At 36.3% G+C, this 21,108-nt stretch overlaps 1 protein-coding gene across 1 annotated transcript in view; it reads right to left on the bottom strand.

The window, feature by feature from the left end:
* The window catches only part of prss16 (serine protease 16), a 32,071-nt gene extending 20,440 nt beyond the window's left edge, over nucleotides 1-11,631 (bottom strand). The window contains exons 1-4 of the mRNA XM_028794422.2: nucleotides 11,333-11,631; nucleotides 7,908-8,089; nucleotides 3,853-4,085; nucleotides 1,409-1,544 (exon numbers count right to left, since the gene is read on the bottom strand). Of these exons, the coding sequence (XP_028650255.1) occupies nucleotides 1,409-1,544; nucleotides 3,853-4,085; nucleotides 7,908-8,089; nucleotides 11,333-11,548 (767 nt within the window). The 5' untranslated portion in view covers nucleotides 11,549-11,631. The remainder of the gene's footprint in view (nucleotides 1-1,408; nucleotides 1,545-3,852; nucleotides 4,086-7,907; nucleotides 8,090-11,332) is intronic.
* Between the last annotated feature and the right edge of the window lie 9,477 nt (nucleotides 11,632-21,108).

The raw sequence follows: 21,108 nt of genomic DNA on the forward strand, positions 1-21,108 counted from the left end.
CTCTTGATACAGTATAAGTATATATTTATTTCATCATTATCTTCTGAAGTTTTTATAAATTGTATTGTTTATAAAATGTGCTGTTTAAAATAATCTTACATGAAGTACAGCACATATATTTTTCTGACTTTAATCAATATAACTCAAGCTTTATGTAAATATAAATATCTCACTCTCAGAACTATTTGTGAACAGTTTTTTAAAAATCAGACCAATAACAATGCAAACAGAACCAATGTAATTAATAAAATGATTGTTTACAAGCTAAAGATTGACTTTTAAAAATGTTTTTTTGACTTGCTCATTACTGCAGATTTCATTATGCTTAAAAAGCAGCGCTCTTCCAGAATCAAATACATATGTTACTTTTCATGATAATTTTGTCTTGCTTAGTGAAAGATTTTCATACAAAATTTTGTAAAAAATTCTGTACATTTCTTATTATACCATTTACTGTGAAAGTGTATACACTAGTACACACATGTATCTATTAATCTGGCAGTGGCCAATGAAATGAAATAGGATGACTCACTAATTACAATGCTTTACTAGCAACTGTTTCTGTTGAACTAGTAAAGAATAATGGTATATTTCACTCATGGATGCCTTGTGTAACCAAAAAGAAAAACCATTTTCACATTTATTGGGGCACAACAAATCGATGAATTGGGTCTGTATGGGTTTATTGTTACTTTAGCTTATTTAAACAAAAAGGGGAAGATGTGAATGAGTTCTTCAAGTTCATAACTATTTCTGCGGCAGAATTTTACAAAATAGCTTGATTACCAAGAAAATTCAGGCAATGAACAAAAGCTGTTAAGATTAAGATCCTTTTATTCTTTAAAGAAACACTATCAGACGGTTGTGGCGAGCGCCCTCTTCTATGCAGTGGTGTGCTGGGGAAGCAGCATAAAGAAGAGGGATGCCTCACGCCTGGACAAACTGGTGAGGAAGGCAGTCTCTATTGTAGGCACGGAGCTGGACAGTTTGACATCTGTGGCAGAGCGACGGGCACTGAGCAGGCTCCTGTCAATCATGGAGAATCCACTGCATCCACTAAACAGTATCATCGCCAGACAGAGGAGCAGCTTCAGCGACAGACTGCTGTCAATGTCCTGCTCCACTGACAGACTGGGGAGATCGTTCCTCCCCCACACTATGTGACTCTTCAATTCCACCCGGTGGGGGGTAAACGTTAAAATTATACAAAGTTATTGTCTGTCTGTTATACCTGCATTGTTATCACTCTTTAATTTAATATTGTTCTTTATCAGTATGTTGCTGCTGGAGTATGTGAATTTCCCATTGGGATTAATAAAGTATCTATCTTTTGTATTTACTGTAGTTAATATGAAATCGCAATAAAGGAAATGATAATGCTTGCGATAAAGGGACTGAAGACACAAACCTGAAATCCTTAGTAATCTTGTCATAATTCTTGGTGTCTTTCAACTGATTCACAAGCGTATCAGAAGCATATTTCAATTTCTGGGGACACGCAGCACTATATGAGGTAAGTGAGCGCTGGACAACTTCCAAATATTCTGGCAAGCAAAGAAAACACAAGTAAAATAGTGTACAAACCATCAAACTGACCAAAATCATGGCAGCTTGTTAGGTAAAAAAATTAAAATGGCATACTTATCATACAGAGAAGCTTTTTTAAATCATATATAAATTAACACTTAAGTCTAGAACAAATTTTATCACTACCTCAATGCTCTAGCAATAAAAATGTTAACTGTTATACGAGCACAATGAATGAGGAAATAATCATGGCAGACAAAGGTCTTAGTGTCTTATCTTTCCTCTCATCCAAAGCATAATGAGCCAAATAAGAACAATGGATGTAGTAAGAATGGTTACATGCATTTAAAAATGATCATTATAATCTCTAAAATTAAGTGTGCAAAATAAAATAAACATTTGCATGCAGATAAAAAGATAGTTTCATCATTTGATTATTGGATATGGAGACAATTTAACTGACACACCGAATAAAATATTCCAAATATACATTTGTCTTTATTAAATCATGCAATTTTTCAATCTCTTTTCTGGACCATACACAACACTAAGCTTTCAAAAGCTGTGTTAACCAGAGCCTAGTCTTTTATATCATCAGAAGTCAGACATTATAACTAACTATTTAAGGATATTACACATGTAATTAGCAAAGGAATAACCAAAAACTCAAGATCACGTCTAAAAGTCTATAATGGATTAGGAATCTTAAACAAAACTATAGATTACATTCTAAAAAAAGATTTTCTAAATGATCTGTTTTGGCTTTAAAAACCCCTCTCTTAAAATATACTTGGAAAATATTTATCCTATGCTTTTTTAAATGCTTCATTACATATTGGACAGCATGAAAGATCACGATTTTTTGAATTGCTCATTATAAAGAGATGTTGGTCCCTTTTTTCCAGTTTTACCATAATGCTAGGTCTCAAATGCAGTGTGGTTTTAAGAAAAAAATATTTAGGGCTGCGGCATATACTTTCATTAACATTTTTTGCAGACCATACTTCTAGGCAATGGTGATTATTCTTTAAAATCTGGAGATGACTTTCTATCACTTTGCTGTACAATACACCATTGAAAACCAATCATACATGTTGAGTGTAATTTTTGACAGCTACAGATTCATTGATTTGGAGATGCTGCATCATTTCTTTACAAAATTTATTCTTTTTTTTTTCTTGTGATTTACAGTTTTATTTTGTTACTTTCATTTACTAACCTTTAGCAAGGAGAGAGTGCATATCCTTTGTGGAAGGTGCAGTTCCCTTCAGTATTAATAAGACAAAAATACTTTTTAAAACAATAATGTTATATTAACATTAGAAGTTTCACACATTTTATTTGTGCAACAAAATCACCAATGCCAACACCAAATGGAGTCTGCATCCTTTTGATTTCATCAATAGCTCATCAGCACTACACTGTTTCAAGTACAAGTTATTTCTTCAAAATCATGGTATACAATTATTTGCCACGTGACATTGTGTTTTAAAATAAAGCATTTTATTAATAAGAATTCCTAGCCTGTTCTTGCATCGTAAAAAGGAACTAAAGTCAATGGCTATTGTGCAAAGAAAAAAGTTGTCAAACTTACTGAATACATCCCCTTTGAAAGATTTTTTTTTTTTTATATAAAGGTTAGTATTTCATCAAGGTAAGGATATGTTTCCAGTAACATCCCATACAAACAATCAAATTTGACAAAACTAAATTTCACCACCACGCAAAAAAAGCTGCATGGCAGTTTGACAGCTTCAAGGAGAGGACAAAGCTGGGCTACGATTAAACAAAAGCTTAAGTACAAAACAAACCCGAACAAAAGTAAAAAAAAAAAAAAAAAAAACTGCCAATGAGTTAAACAAAACCAACAGTGTTTTACCTGGAGGAAAAAAGTGGAAAGCTAGAAGTACTGCTGCCATGCATCTGCTAGTAAGAAATGTACTAATGCTAAAGGAGAGAGAGTATGTCAACAAAATAATTTGCCGAGTTTCGATTTTTGTGAAAATGTGGGGGTCTGGCAAATGTTTCTAAACCATGGCTTTAAAACAAAGCAAAGAAGAAAGACTATTAAAATAGCAAGCATTAATGCTATAGGTGCTATAAATTCTTAAGTTTATTCCATATAAAAACAATGAACTTGAAACTGCTAAGTTTTAGATCTCAATTTTCTTTCCATGTGAAAGTCAGTAGGGGAAATTATAGCAGCAAAAAGGTATCTGCCCCTCCCCCCTAGCAATTTTTGAGAAGTACTGTATACTTATTTGGAAACCTAAATAACAGCATGGACTGGTGCACTTATTTCTGAAAATATTTTACTGTTATTACCTGGAAAGTTAACCACAGCTTTAACTGGTGCACTGGAGGCAACTGCTGCATGCACAAGGTGAGGATACTTCAATCGAAACCAAGCTGCTAGCGATCCAGGATATGATCCCCCAAATGCTACCCACTTTGAGTTAGTCAGACCCATTTTTTGTGCCATCTCAGTACGGAAATGAGCAAGATCACCCAAAGCCTGTTTACTGCTGAGGTACACAAGGTTTTCAACACTCAAGTCTCTGAAAAATACAGAAAAACAGATCAGTCATTAAGTTGTTTAATAGCAAGATTTAAACATTTAAAAACTGAACTTCAAAAAAATAAATAAATAAATAAGGCAATAAAGTAGCTACATGTACCAAATGACCCATTCATATTTCTAACTGTGTAAGAAATAAATATGCTTCTAATTATCACAATGTATTTGTGGCCATCTAGTGGTGCAAAACAAAAACAGATGTCTGTCTGCAATCCAATAAAGTACAATTTACAATAACAAAAATAACAAATTTAGGACTACATGCTTAGCATTTCAGTTCTAAACTGTTAAAAACAATTCTGAATATACTGCATATAAAATAGCATACAAAATTGATAAATACTAAATGTAAGATAGTAACACTAGAAGGCAGTGTGATGAAAGTATATCTAATTGAAAAATATTAAGTTCATAGTATAAAATATATAAACTGTGAGACAAGTCAAAACAATGAAGGTGACACTTAAAAATACATTTCTTGTCATATGACAAGCTAATACTACATGCATTTCACTAGGTAAAGTGGGCAGTTCTGTTCATTTTTGCTGCATCTTTTATCACAACACAGATCAACAAAATCAGGTTAAGAAAAATGCACAAAACTATTCATTAAATTATGATTTAAATTTCTAGCTAGCTAAACTACCACTCAATAACAAAAAAAAAGCAGGAAACCAAAGTTGCCCATGGCTTTAAAAGTGTTGGCACCTTATAATGTTTAAAATATATTTTTTTTAAATGACAAAAATTGAAAAACAAAAACTCAGTAATACCATGCCACTATTTACAACCATTGGAAGCACTGTACTATATAAAGTCGCTGTATCTTGCTTCTGGAATAAAGAATCAAAGTACACAGCAGGTTACAGAAGTGCCCCACACACACCCACCAACATTCTCCTATTAGCTCAGAGAATAAAAGACATGCAAGTGCTTTGTTGCATTTACACTCAACTCTTAACTTCATTTTGTCACAAAAGACAAGGGAAGTACATTATATATCAAATTCAGCACATATGTGGACAGCATTCAAAATGAAGTCATCAATCCAAAAACCTTTGCAAGTCATTAAGGAGATTTTAACACATAGTAAACTAACCTTTTAAGAATTTCTACAAAGTTATATATTATGGAGAAATATTTTCCAAAAAAAAGTCACATTTCACAGTAAATTTAAAACTGTCACTTTCACTCTTCAAAAGTCAGAGAGCAAGCTCTAACATGTACAGTGTCTTAATCGAAGAATTGTCATTACACCGGACTTGAATCTTCAGTAATCAAATGGCAAATGTACAGCAGACACCTCTGATGCAGGTTCCTAGTGATGAACTCCGAGTTTATAGAATTAAAGTAACCACTGAGCACAGTAGTTCTGGTCAATTTTTTTTACATAGTCAGAGCCACAGGATTTGCCAAGTCAAGCAAAGATGTCTACTCTGCAGATAAAATACATGTGCTATTATTTTTAATTGAAGACAAACTCTTGACCATAAAATTAGGGGGAGAGGTGGGTCTTTTATTCAGAAAGTCTTTCCTAAAATACTTGTAGTTTCTGGTTTATAATTTGTCCAGTTTATTTCAGAAGTTACTAATAATATTTTAGCAAAAAAGCGTGCATTTTGCATGTTTTGAGCATACAACTAGATAAATGACATGAGGGTTATGCGACATGAGAACTGACTTTTTCACCACAAACATTTTCCATATAGTTTGCTTTTGTCCAGCGTTGGTCACTATTGGGTCCCATTCTATCAGACACTACAGTGGTGTGAAAAACTATTTGCCCCCTTCCTGATTTCTTATTCTTTTGCATGTTTGTCACACAAAATGTTTCTGATCATCAAACACATTTAACCATTAGTCAAATATAACACAAGTAAACACAAAATGCAGTTTTTAAATGATGGTGTTTATTATTTAGGAAGAAAAAAAATCCAAACCTACATGGCCCTGTGTGAAAAAGTAATTGCCCCCTTGTTAAAAAATAACCTAACTGTGGTGTATCACACCTGAGTTCAATTTCCGTAGCCACCCCCAGGCCTGATTACTGCCACACCTGTTTCAATCAAGAAATCACTTAAATAGGAGCTGCCTGACACAGAGAAGTAGACCAAAAGCACCTCAAAAGCTAGACATCATGCCAAGATCCAAAGAAATTCAGGAACAAATGAGAACAGAAGTAATTGAGATCTATCAGTCTGGTAAAGGTTATAAAGCCATTTCTAAAGCTTTGGGACTCCAGCGAACCACAGTGAGAGCCATTATCTACAAATGGCAAAAACATGGAACAGTGGTGAACCTTCCCAGGAGTGGCCGGCCGACCAAAATTACCCCAAGAGCGCAGAGACGACTCATCCGAGAGGTCACAAAAGACCCCAGGACAACGTCTAAAGAACTGCAGGCCTCACTTGCCTCAATTAAGGTCAGTGTTCACGACTCCACCATAAGAAAGAGACTGGGCAAAAACGGCCAGCATGGCAGATTTCCAAGACGCAAACCACTGTTAAGCAAAAAGAACATTAGGGCTCGTCTCAATTTTGCTAAGAAACATCTCAATGATTGCCAAGACTTTTGGGAAAATACCTTGTGGACTGATGAGTCAAAAGTTGAACTTTTTGGAAGGCAAATGTCCCGTTACATCTGGCGTAAAAGGAACACAGCATTTCAGAAAAAGAACATCATACCAACAGTAAAATATGGTGGTGGTAGTGTGATGGTCTGGGGTTGTTTTGCTGCTTCAGGACCTGGAAGGCTTGCTGTGATAGATGGAACCATGAATTCTACTGTCTACCAAAAAATCCTGAAGGAGAATGTCCGGCCATCTGGCCGTCAACTCAAGCTGAAGCGATCTTGGGTGCTGCAACAGGACAATGACCCAAAACACACCAGCAAATCCACCTCTGAATGGCTGAAGAAAAACAAAATGAAGACTTTGGAGTGGCCTAGTCAAAGTCCTGACCTGAATCCAATTGAGATGCTATGGCATGACCTTAAAAAGGCGGTTCATGCTAGAAAACCCTCAAATAAAGCTGAATTACAACAATTTTGCAAAGATGAGTGGGCCAAAATTCCTCCAGAGCACTGTAAAAGACTCATTGCAAGTTATCGCAAACGCTTGATTGCAGTTATTGCTGCTAAGGGTGGCCCAACCAGTTATTAGGTTCAGGGGGCAATTACTTTTTCACACAGGGCCATGTAGGTTTGGATTTTTTTTTCTCCCTAAATAATAAAAACCATCATTTACAAACTGCATTTTGTGTTTACTTGTGTTATATTTGACTAATGGTTAAATGTGTTTGATGATCAGAAACATTTTGTGTGACAAACATGCAAAAGAATAAGAAATCGGGAAGGGGGCAAATAGTTTTTCACACCACTGTATGTCCTTTTTCCACAAAAACCATTAAAGCTTGTAACTGGTCACCACTATAAACATAACACAAGAAAATTTTGGGGTGGAGTATTTTAAAAAACAGATGTCAAACAGTTAATGGTATGCTGGCAACTCCTTGTGCCAAACATTGTTATAAAATTTAATATACATAACCTCAGATCAGATGTATATATTTTTACATTTTTAGACACAGCATAAGAGATAACAGCATACAGAGGAGTAAAATCTTCAAATGGAAAATAAAACTTAAGTTTCCAGATAAGGATTTCTTTCTTTTGAAAGGTCAAAAATCATGAAAAACAGTCATACTTAAATAAGAAAATGGTTAATGTGTCTGAGAATTTTTAATGACAAAGAAGCTGGCTAGTTTTCAGATATTTGACCAATAACATTCTCTAATTAACATACTCTGTGGGATGGCTTTTTCCATAGTATCTGTGTTCTAACATCAGGCAGAGCGCTCCAAATTTCTGTGCAAAGACAAGCCAGGTACCATGCTGCATCCAGGCTGGGTTTGCAGGTCCTTCCCCTCCAATCATAAGGAACACAGGTCCTCCAGGATGGTGGAATGTATCATTGATAAAGTATCTCTGGAAGACAAGATATAAAGAGAGAAGTGTGGCGTTGAAATCGAAAAATTGGGTGAACCTTGTCATTGAAAAATGGCAAATGAATTAAAAACTTCTAGATTTCTTCTAGTGTTTCATAAGAGGGGGAGAAAAAAAAAATTCACCTGGAAAGAATTCCCTTTCTGAAAGCTACAGTTAGCATCCCATTCCAATAAAACAAATGTTTTGTTTGAAACCAACATTCAAGCCAAAGCTGCAAATACATCTTCCTTGCTTGATTTCTAAATTGCAGGGTACCTAACTGTTTCATATGATCACCTTTTTACAATGAGACAAGAAGGTAAGGAAACAGCACACATACAACTTCCCTTATATAAAATAATTATTGTCTGACAATGAATAATATATTATCTCACTTTCCAAGTTACAGTTTTGCAAAGGAAAGTGGGAAAATATGGTAATTCCTGGCCACAAGAACAATGAATACAAGTTTGGTTTTTAATTGGTACTTAAATATATAAACAATAAAAACAGAAAATGTATGTAAAATATATTTTTCAAATATGCTAATTTTGTGCTGAACTGAATACTAAGTTCTCATGTGTGCAGCAGGCACTGTCCTTCAAAGGATTGCCATCTCAACCTGCCTAGTGCTCTTTTCTGCTGGGAGACATACTAGTTTGCTGCAACTCTGTATTAGAAAACACTTGCTCACAAAATTAGATAAATTACAGTCTACCAGTAGATATTGAAATCACTTTAGAATAGTATATAAAACAGCACAAAATTAAGCTGCACTTCAGAATCTCTTTATGTTCTAATCTTACATTTTTAAGAGATCTCAACAATACAATGACAGTCAGTACTCTACCCTATGACTAAGGATGCGTGGGGGTACAAGTTGTTCTTGCTTCAGATTATTTAAAGTGTGCCTAGGGGATTTGTTGGATATCTATAAACACATGTGCACGATTTTTAGCAGGGGTTGTTGAAATGTTCATTATCAAAAAATGTAGGAACTTACATTTATCAAACAATGCTGATAAACTGACAAATCTGTAAAACAAGATGAAAGGAGATGCAGTACTAGCTAACACCTGCCTAAAACAAAAAGACTACAAATTGCCAATGCTTTGAACATTAATGTAATTTCTTATTAACACTAAAATGATTTCAATCGCCCTGCATAAATGATTTAGGTTTTTCTTACTATCTAGTTGGTATACTGTATGACATACACTTATTTTTTGCCCACTTTCCTAAGACTGCACTATGCAAGTAGGTGTATATGGGTTTTGTGAATTATAAAAGTCTTGGAGATTCATCTTTAAGCATGGACAAAGCTGTTTTTATTAGTTTTTAAACTGTGCAGGTGCATCTCAATAAATTAGAATATCATTGAAAAGTTGTTTTTTTTTTCAGTAATTCCATCAATAAAGTGAAATTCATTATATAGCTTACATACAGAGTAATACATTTCAAGTATTTCTTTTCATTTTGCTCAAAAAACTCAAACTTCAGTATCTCAGAAAATTAGAATATTACATAAGACCACTTTAAAAAAAAAAAAGATTTTTAATACAGATATGTTGGCCTACTGAAAAGTATGTCCATGTACACACCCAATACTTCGGGGCATGAATTACTGCATCAATGCAGTGTGGCATGGAGGCAAATCAGCCTGCGACACTTTCATTAAACCAGGTATTAGTACTTTTAGCAGCTTTTCAGCAGAGGGAACCATGAAGTGCTCTAAAAATCTCCTGGTAGACGGCTGTGCTGACTTTGGACATGATAAAACACAGTGGACCAACACCAGCAGATGGCATGGCTCCCTAAATCATCACGGTCTGTGGAAACTTCACACTGTACCTCAACCAACTTGGATTCTGTGCCTCTCCACCCTTCCTCCAGACTCTATGACCTTGATTTCCAAATGAAATGCAAAATTTACCTTCATCTGAAAAGAGGCCTTTGGACCACTGAGCAACAGTCCAGTCCGTTTTCTCCTTAGCTCAGGCAAGACACTTCTCATGTTCTCTCTGGTTCAGGATTGGCTTGACACAAGGAATATGCAACAGTTGTAGCCCATGTCCTGGACACATCTGTGTGTGGTAGCTCTTGAGGCACTGACTCCAGCCGCAGTCCACTCCTTGTGAATCTTCCCCAAATACCTGAACGGGCCATACTTCCCAAATCCTTTTAAGGCTGCGTTTATCCCTGCTGCTTGTGCACCTTTTTCTGCAACATTTTTTCCTTCCACTCAGCTTTCCATTAATATGCTTGGATACAGCACTCTGTGAACAGTCAGCTTCTTTAGCAATGACCTTTTGCGGCTTGTGGAGGGTGTCAATGACTGTCTTCTGGACAACTGTGAAGTCAGTAGTCTTCCCTAGGATTGTGTGGCCTACTGAACCAGACTGAGAGACCATTTAAAGGCTCAGGACACCTTTGCAGTGTTTTGGGTTAATTAGCGGAGTGGAGTGTGTCACCTTGAGTCTACAATATTAAACTTTTTCACAATATTATAACTTTCCAAGATACTGAATTTTGTGTTTTCATTAGCTATAAGCCATAATCAGCAAAATGAAAATAAACACTTGAAATATATCACTCAGTGTGTAATGAATCTATATAATATACGAGTTTCACTTTTTGAATTGAATTACTGAAATAAATTAACATTTCAATGATATTCTACTTTATTGAGATGCACCTGTATATAGTTTAATTTACTACATTATTATAGTATTAACACTTCCTCTTGATCAAGTCTAAGACACTAAGCATGTTTAAAACCCACAAGGCTGCCTAGGTCCTCGAGTGCTGCGATAGATGAATTCTATTATTCCAATCAATTTCTTAATTACATACTAATAGTTTTGCTTAATGGAACGTGTCAGTGAATCATTTTCCCCGATTTTCTTTCATTGTAACCAAAACAACATTCTCAACCTATCTTGGTCCAATTCTGTTTCGCGGTGGCCGGTGCCTATGTACAACACTGGGCGTGAGTCAGAAAACTGCCACGGCCCACTCATGCACAAACCCACACTTGCACGCACAAAGGGCTAAAGCAGAAGTGCCAATCAACCTAACCAGCACGTATTCTGGAGATGTGCTGCCGTGTCATGTGACTAAACGAACTTCTTCCTGTAAAGAGTTGAACTGATTTGTGCACTTTTATTATTATGCTGCAAGCAAACACTCCCTGGCAAAAAGACTTATTTCATGCAAGAAGCAAACAAACACTGCGTCAAGCACCTGTTTCCATACTCTGTCGTCCGCCCCGTTAAAATGATCCAGCTTCTGAGTAAACCACAAATCTTCAGCGTTCGCTTTATGAGCCGCATTAAACCGAAAATTCCACGAAGCCTTCAAACTATGGATAGCCGACAGTGGTGAAAGGCTACACGACAAGATAAAAAACAACAGCGAAAATCGCTGTAGTTTACATTCAAACAAGTCAAACATCGTCATGTCTGCCCGCAACTCATCATGTGTGGAGACAAATCTCAACTACCAGCAAGCTGACAGCCTCCAGCAATAAAGCACTCGGAAAGATGTCTTCTTGCTCTAGGACAAGGAGTGTTTCAAAATAAAAGCACATCGGTCGTAGGCAGATGAAACTGCAATAATTTCGAAGGAGACTGCGTCAGCATTTCAATCTATTAACTACAAACAACAAAAGAGAAAACACGGAGTAGTATGTTTAATCTAAAAAACATAAAACCCCATTTAGAATGCTTTAAAAAAGTGGCTACGTAAAAAAAAATGGCACTATGTATGTGAATGTCCAGCAAAAGGCAGCGTCCTCTAATAGACAGCAATGTGACAGCTAATACAATTTTAAGTATTTAATGCAATAAAAAAAACAAATAGACAAACAAATAAATAAAACATACAATAAAATGCTCAGATAAAGTTTAGGACTCTTCGGTGAATTGTGGTAGTTTACACTGATTGACAAGAACTTTTATTCTGTTGATCCGGTAATACACGGAAGTGGGCGAGGACTATTTGTAATCTTCACCTACATCTTGCCTGAAGAAGGGGCCTGAGTTGCCTCGAAAGCTTGCATATTGTAATCTTTTTAGTTAGCCAATAAAAGGTGTCATTTTGCTTGGCTTTTCTCTACATAGACATATATAGATACACGCCGCATTCACTGTGTTGCCCAGTCGACACGATACGTCAGCGCGTCCGCCATATTGCGAGTGGCAAAAGTGCCATTTAAACTAATAGAGGTAGACGTGGAAACCGGGTTTTCTGATGAAAAAACAATAACATTTAAAACAGTATCGTTTACATACAGTAGATTTTGGCGAATCGTTTAAATGCAATTATTTATATCCATTTATACACTAATAATGACAATTATTAAATAATTATTATTATTATTATTAAATAATTCCTCCCATATAAGTAACATTTCTCGGACTGCCTTCTTCCATCTCCGAAACATTTCTAGACTTCGTCCTGTTCTTATGCAAGACAGTACTGAAGTATTGGTTAATGCCCTAGACACCTTACTGTAATGCTATTCTATCTGGCATCCCACAAAATCTTATCTGTCGCTTACAACTTCTTCAAAATTCTGCTGCCAGGATAATAACCTGCTGTTCTAAATCTATTGAACATATTACACCTCTTCTCTCTCAACTTCACTGGCTCCCTGTTAACTACAGAATACAATACTAAATACCACTCTTAACCTTTAAAGCTCTCCACAGCCTCACTGATCTCCAACAGGCTTACACTCCTCTCGCTCATTCAGATCCTCATCTGAAGCTCTACTTTCTGCAAGATTACATCTTGCCTGAAGAAGGGACCTGAGTTGCCTCGAAAGCTTGCATATTGTAATCTTTTTAGTTAGCCAATAAAAGGTGTCATTTTGCTTGGCTTTTCTCTACATTCATAATGGCTAACACAGTACAACACCCCAGTTGTACTGCACATCTAACTATGTTCTATGGGAGCTCGAGCATCTCTCCTAGTGCTCCTCAACTCTGGAATTCTCTTCCCTCTCATATTCGTCAGCTCGATTCAATAGCACATTTTAAAGCTACCCTCAAAACTTATCTTTTCAAACTGGCATACCAATTGTGAATTTTACACTGTTACTGCCAGTTATCTTTGTTTGTTTGCTAATTATTGCTTTTTGATTCATCATTCTCTTGTTTTAAATTTACTAATGTTGTTTAATTTTATTGTAAGGTGACCTTGAGTGCTAAGAAAGGAGCCTATTAAATAAAATGTATTATTATTATTATTAATTATTGAGATGAAAACTTGACCAATGTCTGAAAGTCAAAATAGGAAGACTGCAACTGGCAGTCTGGTCTTTCTTTAAACAGTGAAATGATACACCCAATGACAAAAATAAACAATTTTATTGTATACAAATTGGCTTAATAATTTCTGAAAACATTTCACTCATTCCTCTCTCAATCTCTCTCTCTCACACACACACACAATGTGGTTACTTAAACATATACAGGATAGGATCTAAAATCCATGAAACAGAACTGTCTTACATAGCTTTTTCCGTGTGTTGCCACTCTGTAATTTGAGAGTATTCAGTCTGGCAATATGGTGCAGCCTTAGTTTGTGGAAGACAGACACAACTAAAGACATAAGCATAAAATGATGGTTGTCAATTTCAAACTGTTTCCTCGATGTGCTCCTTGACAAAAAACACATCATCTGAACCAATCTCAGGCTGAACAAACTGATTGATCAAAGATACACTGACAGCTTGCTCTAATGTCGACTGTTGGATAACATGCTCAGCCACTTTGACCAACTTGACTGTACCCTCAGAAGGAATCATCAAACCTCTTCTGTTTTTTAATGTGAGCAAGTGGTAGCTTTGATCATATGATGCCGGTACAGCATCTGTTACCAAACTGGCACGACACACATCACAGGACAGCATTCTCGAAATCCCGTCTAAGGGCTACCTCCCACTGCTTCCTGAGGTGGATTTCTTTGGGAAACTTTCAAAGTTTGAGAAATGTTAACAGCTATCAACAATCTACATAGTTAGTGACTAAATACGTTTAGCCAAAACAATGTTTGGAGACTCACTTGAACACATAAATGCATAGCTTTGCTAGTTTAGCCTGGTGTAGCTAAAGTTAAGATTATAAAATGGGATTTTCTAATGGCCAAATATAACCAAAACAATTATTCAGCTTTACATAAGAAATGTAATCCCGGTGATCTGGTTTGGAGCGTACAGCAGTTTGTACAATCCCAAGCAGCACATGCGTGAGGCATCTTTATCCATTACTTCACTCCACAGCAGTGCCACTCGCAATATGGCGGCGACGTTGACGTACGATGCTGCTGGTCATGCGGCGTCTAGTAATTTTATGTCTATGATCTTCATCGTTACTGTACATAAATCACGCGAGTCTGTTGGTGGCGGCGCTATTTTTTAAACTCGTGACATTCCAAGTCATTTTCTGCAGGAAGGAATCTTGTACGTCATATACCACGAAGAATTATCTGAATTTTATCAGACTTGCATTATATCGATTCCACAGCTTACTCCGGTTGAAGTCTCTAACAGTAATTTGTTAGAAAGATGTATAAAACAAAACTGAAATCTCATGTTGGCAGTAAAGTGACACGGTATGAAGCCCTGCCATCGAGCTGGTCCACGGCGAGACTGAAGTTGACTGCATCAAAGTACCTACAAATAAGTTAACTTGATTGCAACAGAAGAGAGTTTGATTTTATATCCTGGCTCAGTCACTGCCTGTATGAAATTTGCATTTTAACTCATAATACTGGGCTGTAGCCCTTACAGCCGTAATGTGCCCAAGATAGGTAAAGAGCCAGTCCATCGAAGAGCCCACTTGTACACATATCCATATTCATACTTATGGTTGTGGCAGCAGTTTGCAGTCATCTGTCTTCCAGATGTTTGCTTGCTTTTTTTCTGGTACTGTATGAAATTGAGATCAGTGCCGATACTCAGTTGTTGAAACGGTATACTGTACAGCAGCTACACACATTACATTAATTTGATGTTGAATTTGCTTCAATCTCTTGATTTTTTTCATGGCTGTGATGCATTTTTTAAGTAGCCCAAAAAACCACACCCTGCTTTATTAATATTTTTACATGTAGAACTGTTTTCTAACTAACCCAGGTCGGCTGAAATCCCCCACATATGGCAATGCTGTCTGCAGTGACTTTCCACCTCCACCTTGACTTAAGTGCTGCCAGGATAGACAATGTCCTTATAGTGATAGATTGGAATAAACAGATTAAAGATGAATGAAGGAAGTGCCCTGTTTCATTAAATATTTCTTCCATCCTGAGTCATTATTATGCAGGAGCTCCTTTGACTTTAGCCTTAGGGTTACGTCTTCATGGATTTATAGGTGCTTTGCACAGATGGATTTGAGTATTTTTTTATATTAAATTGTCTTGTTTTTACTTTAAAATGTTGCCTTGAAAAATATCTTTATTATTGTATATTTTAATCATTTTTTTTATTCAAAGAGATTCATAATATAAGGATATGGTGACATCTGTGTGCTGATTTTTTTCTTTTGGTCACAATGGGAGCACATACAAACTAAGTGAGTTCCTCAGATTCGTATAGTAAGACACCAGCCACCTTGTGGTTTAATGTAAAATTCTTTAACCATTTCACCATACTCTGTACGTCTTATCATACTATTCTCTGTTAAAGGAACTATAGATAGGTAGATAGATAGAACTTTATTTGTCCCCAGAGGGAGATTTGGCTCTTTACAGAAGCTCTTTAAATATAAAGTTAGACTTGATTTTTATCCAATAAAGTTCGCACAGACTGAAATTCTTTGGAAAGTATCAGTTTCAATGAATTCTTAAACCATTCCTTATTGTTTTTTGTGGTGGCAAGTGATGAACACAATTATTAAGTCTGCATACATCTAGTACTTAAATGTTTTTAAAATTAAGAACTTTACATACTCTCAACAGGCATGGATACATTTTCAGGATAAGGTGGAGATAGTTGTGCAGCGGTACAGCATCAGTGTCCAGGGTTCACGTTACATCTCATGCACTGTCTACTTAGAGCTTTCATGTTCTCTTTGTACGGTGTCTTTGTTAATTTTCCCATATCCTAAAGGCATAGGGTCATGAACTAGGAGTCTCAAAGCACATAAGTCCCAAAATCACTCCTAAAAATACCCTCTAGAGAGAGAAAATCCCATCAAAAGCCCTGACTGGACACAAAAAAAGCCTTGTAGAATCTTTAAGATTTAATCTTCACAAAAAATATTCTTCATTAACAATGAAATTTCATAGAGCACAAAGGCAATACAATTTACCAAAAATAATAAATCGGCCCTATACAACTAATAGTCCCAATACGAAATCCCAAGAATAATTGAAATACAAAGCAAAGTGTCAAAAATCCAGTAACCATAAATCACATGTGAATTCACAAAAGGCATAAGCACTCACCTCTTTTATGTGCATTCTAAATTAACCGCCAGGAACTGTGGAAATCCATCTGGATTTATAGAGAAGAGGATTATCCCATCTCTGGTGGGACTCCCACAAAATTCATAGAATATAACAATGACAGCTTATATACATCGACAAAATCAAAAATAAATAATAAATAATTGTGCACATAATCAACATCAATAAAAGAGTCGAGAAACAACAAAAGAGACATAAAACATGAATTTAAACTCCAGGCATGGTAGGATCCCCAGCTGAGATATGACACATAGCTGAAGATGGTTAGCTGCTCTAAATTAGTCCAGGACGTTTGCCTGAGTGTGACCTGCAATGGACTGGAATTGCATCCCCTCTGCTTCCTACCTTATGTGCAGTGCCACCAGGACAGGTGCTGGCACCATTTGATGCGTTCTTGGTGGGTAAGAAAATGGATTGAATTATCTTAAATCTGTGGTTTAGAAGAATTTACATACATGACCATTGTTCCTTTTGATTTACCAAGACAGAACCAAACTCCAATACTCATTTTCAAACAGGCTTTATTAGGCCTACAAAACATTGAACTATTCTGGCGGTTCTCCTTAAGAATCTATTTCCATTAATTCCTCCCTTAGTCAAATGCCTCAGTTTTAATCTATTAAAATACATTCTCACGTTTTATATGAAGGACACTCTGCTTGGTATTTACTCATGAAGAATTATACCATTGGTTTCATGTAGAATGGAATATCTTAGGCAGCATGGTTTTATAGTATTTAGTGTGCTATTGCATGGAATGTTTTACATCTAGCATGGCAAATGGCATCATCTGGACAAGTTCTCCAGTCTTTGGCAGAGAACTTATTTTTATTTTCTCTGCTTGATCTCCATCTGTCATTGATTCAGTTCAGAAAGTTGGCCTGCTCTAGGAAGAGTCTTGGTGATTCTCCATTCTATTAATGTGCTCCTGGGAAATTTCCAATTTTCCGAGAAAACATACCCTCACTTGCATACCTGCTCACAATGTTCAAATAATTCATTCGTTTACATCATTATGTTTCTATTCTGAAATACTCATAGTCAACAGTGGAACATTATTTAATGCCTTTTGAATTTTCAACAATTAAAGTCCGATCGTTGACTCCTTGTGTGTTACAGAGTCACTTCTTAAGGAAGTTTGATTCAGTTCCACTCTTAGTAAAATGAATCAACAACTTTAAAATCCCGACAGCTTGCTGTTTTTCTTTATTTTAATTCTCTATATAAATTAGAATTACTTTACCTTTTGAAATCAAAGATTAGTTTGTGTAGACATATTTTGTATATAAATTCTATATATACAGTATATACTGTGACAGTAAAGTAGATGCAACCAATAACTGGTCAGATTTGCTGGAAAACCCGTGTGTGAGTTGTGCATAGACAGATATGATAATTATTAGCTTTGCATGACAATTTGCTTTAAGTGATATTAGAAAGTTTTCATGTTGTGGGACACCAACAACCTACAGTATAATAAGCAGTTTCCTCTGCTGCTTGTTAACAGTGACTAGTTATATACTGTATATTAAGGTGATCTGCTCCTCTTTCATACAACCTTTCCAAGCAGGATTGTCATTGTACAACAGCATCCTGCCTTATGTCTCAAATAGAGAATCTGTGGGATATTCTAGAACATCAGTTACAATACCTCCCATTGTCTTCACAGATAGATAGTACTTTATTAGTTGCAAAGGGAAAGTTGGCTTTTTACAGAAGCTGAAGACACTGTAGAAATAAAAAAAATATAATTTTCACAGTGCTGCCAGCTGTGCCCATAAAAGAATAAGCCTTCTGGAGAAGATAGATAATTGAATCTTCCATTCCAATCTTTGTCCAATCAGTAAACTGCAGTGAGTCCAAGTGGTCTTTCGCAAGAGTCCAGCCTTCTTCATGACGTGAGACCCAATGGCCACTGATCTATAGTCATTAGATGAAGATGTACCTGCCTTCATTGGAACTGAAACAATACCACAGCAGCAGCACTTTCTGAAGCCAAAGTAATAGACTGAACAAGTAACAGAGGATACCTCCAAATTGGTGAAGCACCCGCCTTACTAATCTAAGATCTAATTCCATCCAGTCCTGTGGCTTTCCCTATGTATATCCACCTCAGTTTTCTTCTCACTTGCTCATCAGTTATGGGCAGCTCATACTCATACTCTGAGATGGACTCATCACTGGCTATACTAAATGAGGTAGTAGAAGTTAATGCAGTAGGGATATTGTGGGGGACTGGCTATTGGAAGAAGTCTGAACTTTTGTACTATTCCCTTACCTTATTAGCCTGAATGATTTTTGAGCTTTTGAGTTCCATGAGCTCAATGTTCTCGATATACAGTATTATGAATCTGGCTTTAATTTCGAGGTCAGATGGTAAACAGAAGTGCCCTGTTACAGTGCACATCATATATGAAATGTGTCTTTTAATGAGCTTGCTAAATTTAACAGAAATGAAAAGGAAAGGTCAAGAGTAATTAAACCTTTTAACAGACAGTCTGAAGTAACTCTGTGGTACACTTTTATGCTTCAGTGTTTTTTATTCTCAGGAAGTAAAACCAGAACTTCAGCAGCAGTGAACAGAACAATGTGTCTATATTATGAGATCACTTGACTTTAAGACAGAGAGCTTTTAATTCTCTCTCAAGGTAGATTAGACGCTTAATCTAGCATTAATGATGATAGTCTTTACTCTTACCATACTTAATACCATCCACTGAAATGTCTTGTCCACTATGTTAATGAACTGAGAATTAAGCAGCAGAAGAAGAGTTAGCCATTCTGGATTTTATTCATCTTGTGATCCAATCTGCCTTAGAAATCTCATAATTTTAATGTGATGCCCGGTAGTTAAATTCTCTTTTTTCTTTCTAGATTGGACTGCTGAATGAATGTTGCATGTTATTAATTTTCCAGTGTGTTTTACTCCTTCAGCCTAAAGGCATGTCATCAAGTTGATTGGCATCTAAATGAAGCCATTGTGATATGGCTAGATGTGTTTTGTGATGAACTGCCATCTCCCGCTGTGTGGATCCTGACTTTATGCCAGTTTCTGTTTGCACAGCGTAAGAGAGAACATTCTTGAAACTGCCTGCCTGTTTAACTAGGACATCCTGACATTTGTACTAGCACATTTAAATTAGAAAAAGAGGCCATGTAACATTTAACTTTACATTTTGTTCTCTGATAACAATAAGAATATTAATTATAGTAATAATAACAATAAGAATTTCCCCTTGGGATTAATAAAGTATCTACCTATCAGATTATAGTGAAGAAGTCTTATTTCTTTCAACCAAATATCTAGCCATGCCTTTTAATATGTTTAATTAATTTGGGACTTCACATAATAGTTACTGGTATAAGGGATGTTACTAGAATATACCATTTATCTGTGTGTTGGAGTAAATTAAAATATATTTAAATGTTATGTAAATTAACCTAAATGATGTAAGAAACTGTTCTCAAAACTATCTGGTTATGCTAAAGAGAACTGTGCAGCTCTTTTGGCATGGCTTCACTGGCCAGGAGTAATAAAGGATGCCCATTTGGAAGTTAATTTCTAATGAGAACTCCAGGCTCATTCTTTAGCTAGTATTTTTTTGCAGCAACAGTTTCTGATGACCCATTACCTTAATCTGAGCAAAAACTTGTCACAAAGATTTACTGTATTTCTATGATAACCATCTGTTGCCGTCTGTGATTAGCCTTAAATGTCTTTACAATGCAGCTTTATATGTGCTGTAGTTTTTGTTTGTCTGGTGTAGATCATCATCTTAGTTTGCACATCCAAGTCTTACCGAGTAGCAGATGGCTACAACAATTTTTAAAAGGCATCACCTCAAATAATCTTATGGGAATCCAGGAATGGTACTGCGAAGGTACATGCCATTCTGTTTCACTGCTGCATCAGCCATGTGTTGTCACTTGAAGACAGACAGATAGAACTTTATTTATCCTCGGTGGACTTTTTACAGAAGCTCTTTAAATAAATAACTGAATACATACATTCATTTATATATTAATTTTATATTATATATATATTAACTAGATACTATTGTCAAGAGATTTTTTCAAGTCCCGCCCTCCTCTCAACCATTTAAGTTAATGGCCCACACACATGGTAATCTCACCTCTCATTCGTGTCAATGCTTTTGTCAGACACAGTTCCTGCACTCTCGGCTCTTATAAATTTTTACGTTTTCCTCATTTTAAGTTCTCCATAAAAGAAGACTTATTATGTCCAAATCTTATTGAAGAATTTCATCCCAAAGGGTTATCAACAGAAAAAATGAGTACACGGGCAATCCTAGCACCGAGAAACAATGAAGTCAAAGGAATTAACGCGAAAATAGTCGATCGGGGGCGGCACGTGGCGCAGTGGGTAGCGCTGCTGCCTCGCAGTTGGGAGACCCGGGTTCGCTTCCCGGGTCCTCCCTGCGTGGAGTTTGCATGTTCTCCCCGTGTCTGCGTGGGTTTCCTCCGGGCGCTCTGGTTTCCTCCCACAGTCCAAAGACATGCAGGTTAGGTGGATTGGCGATTCTAAA

This window comes from Erpetoichthys calabaricus, chromosome 2, assembly GCF_900747795.2.
Source record: "Erpetoichthys calabaricus chromosome 2, fErpCal1.3, whole genome shotgun sequence".
In the NCBI taxonomy this organism is placed as follows: Eukaryota; Metazoa; Chordata; class Cladistia; order Polypteriformes; family Polypteridae; genus Erpetoichthys; species Erpetoichthys calabaricus.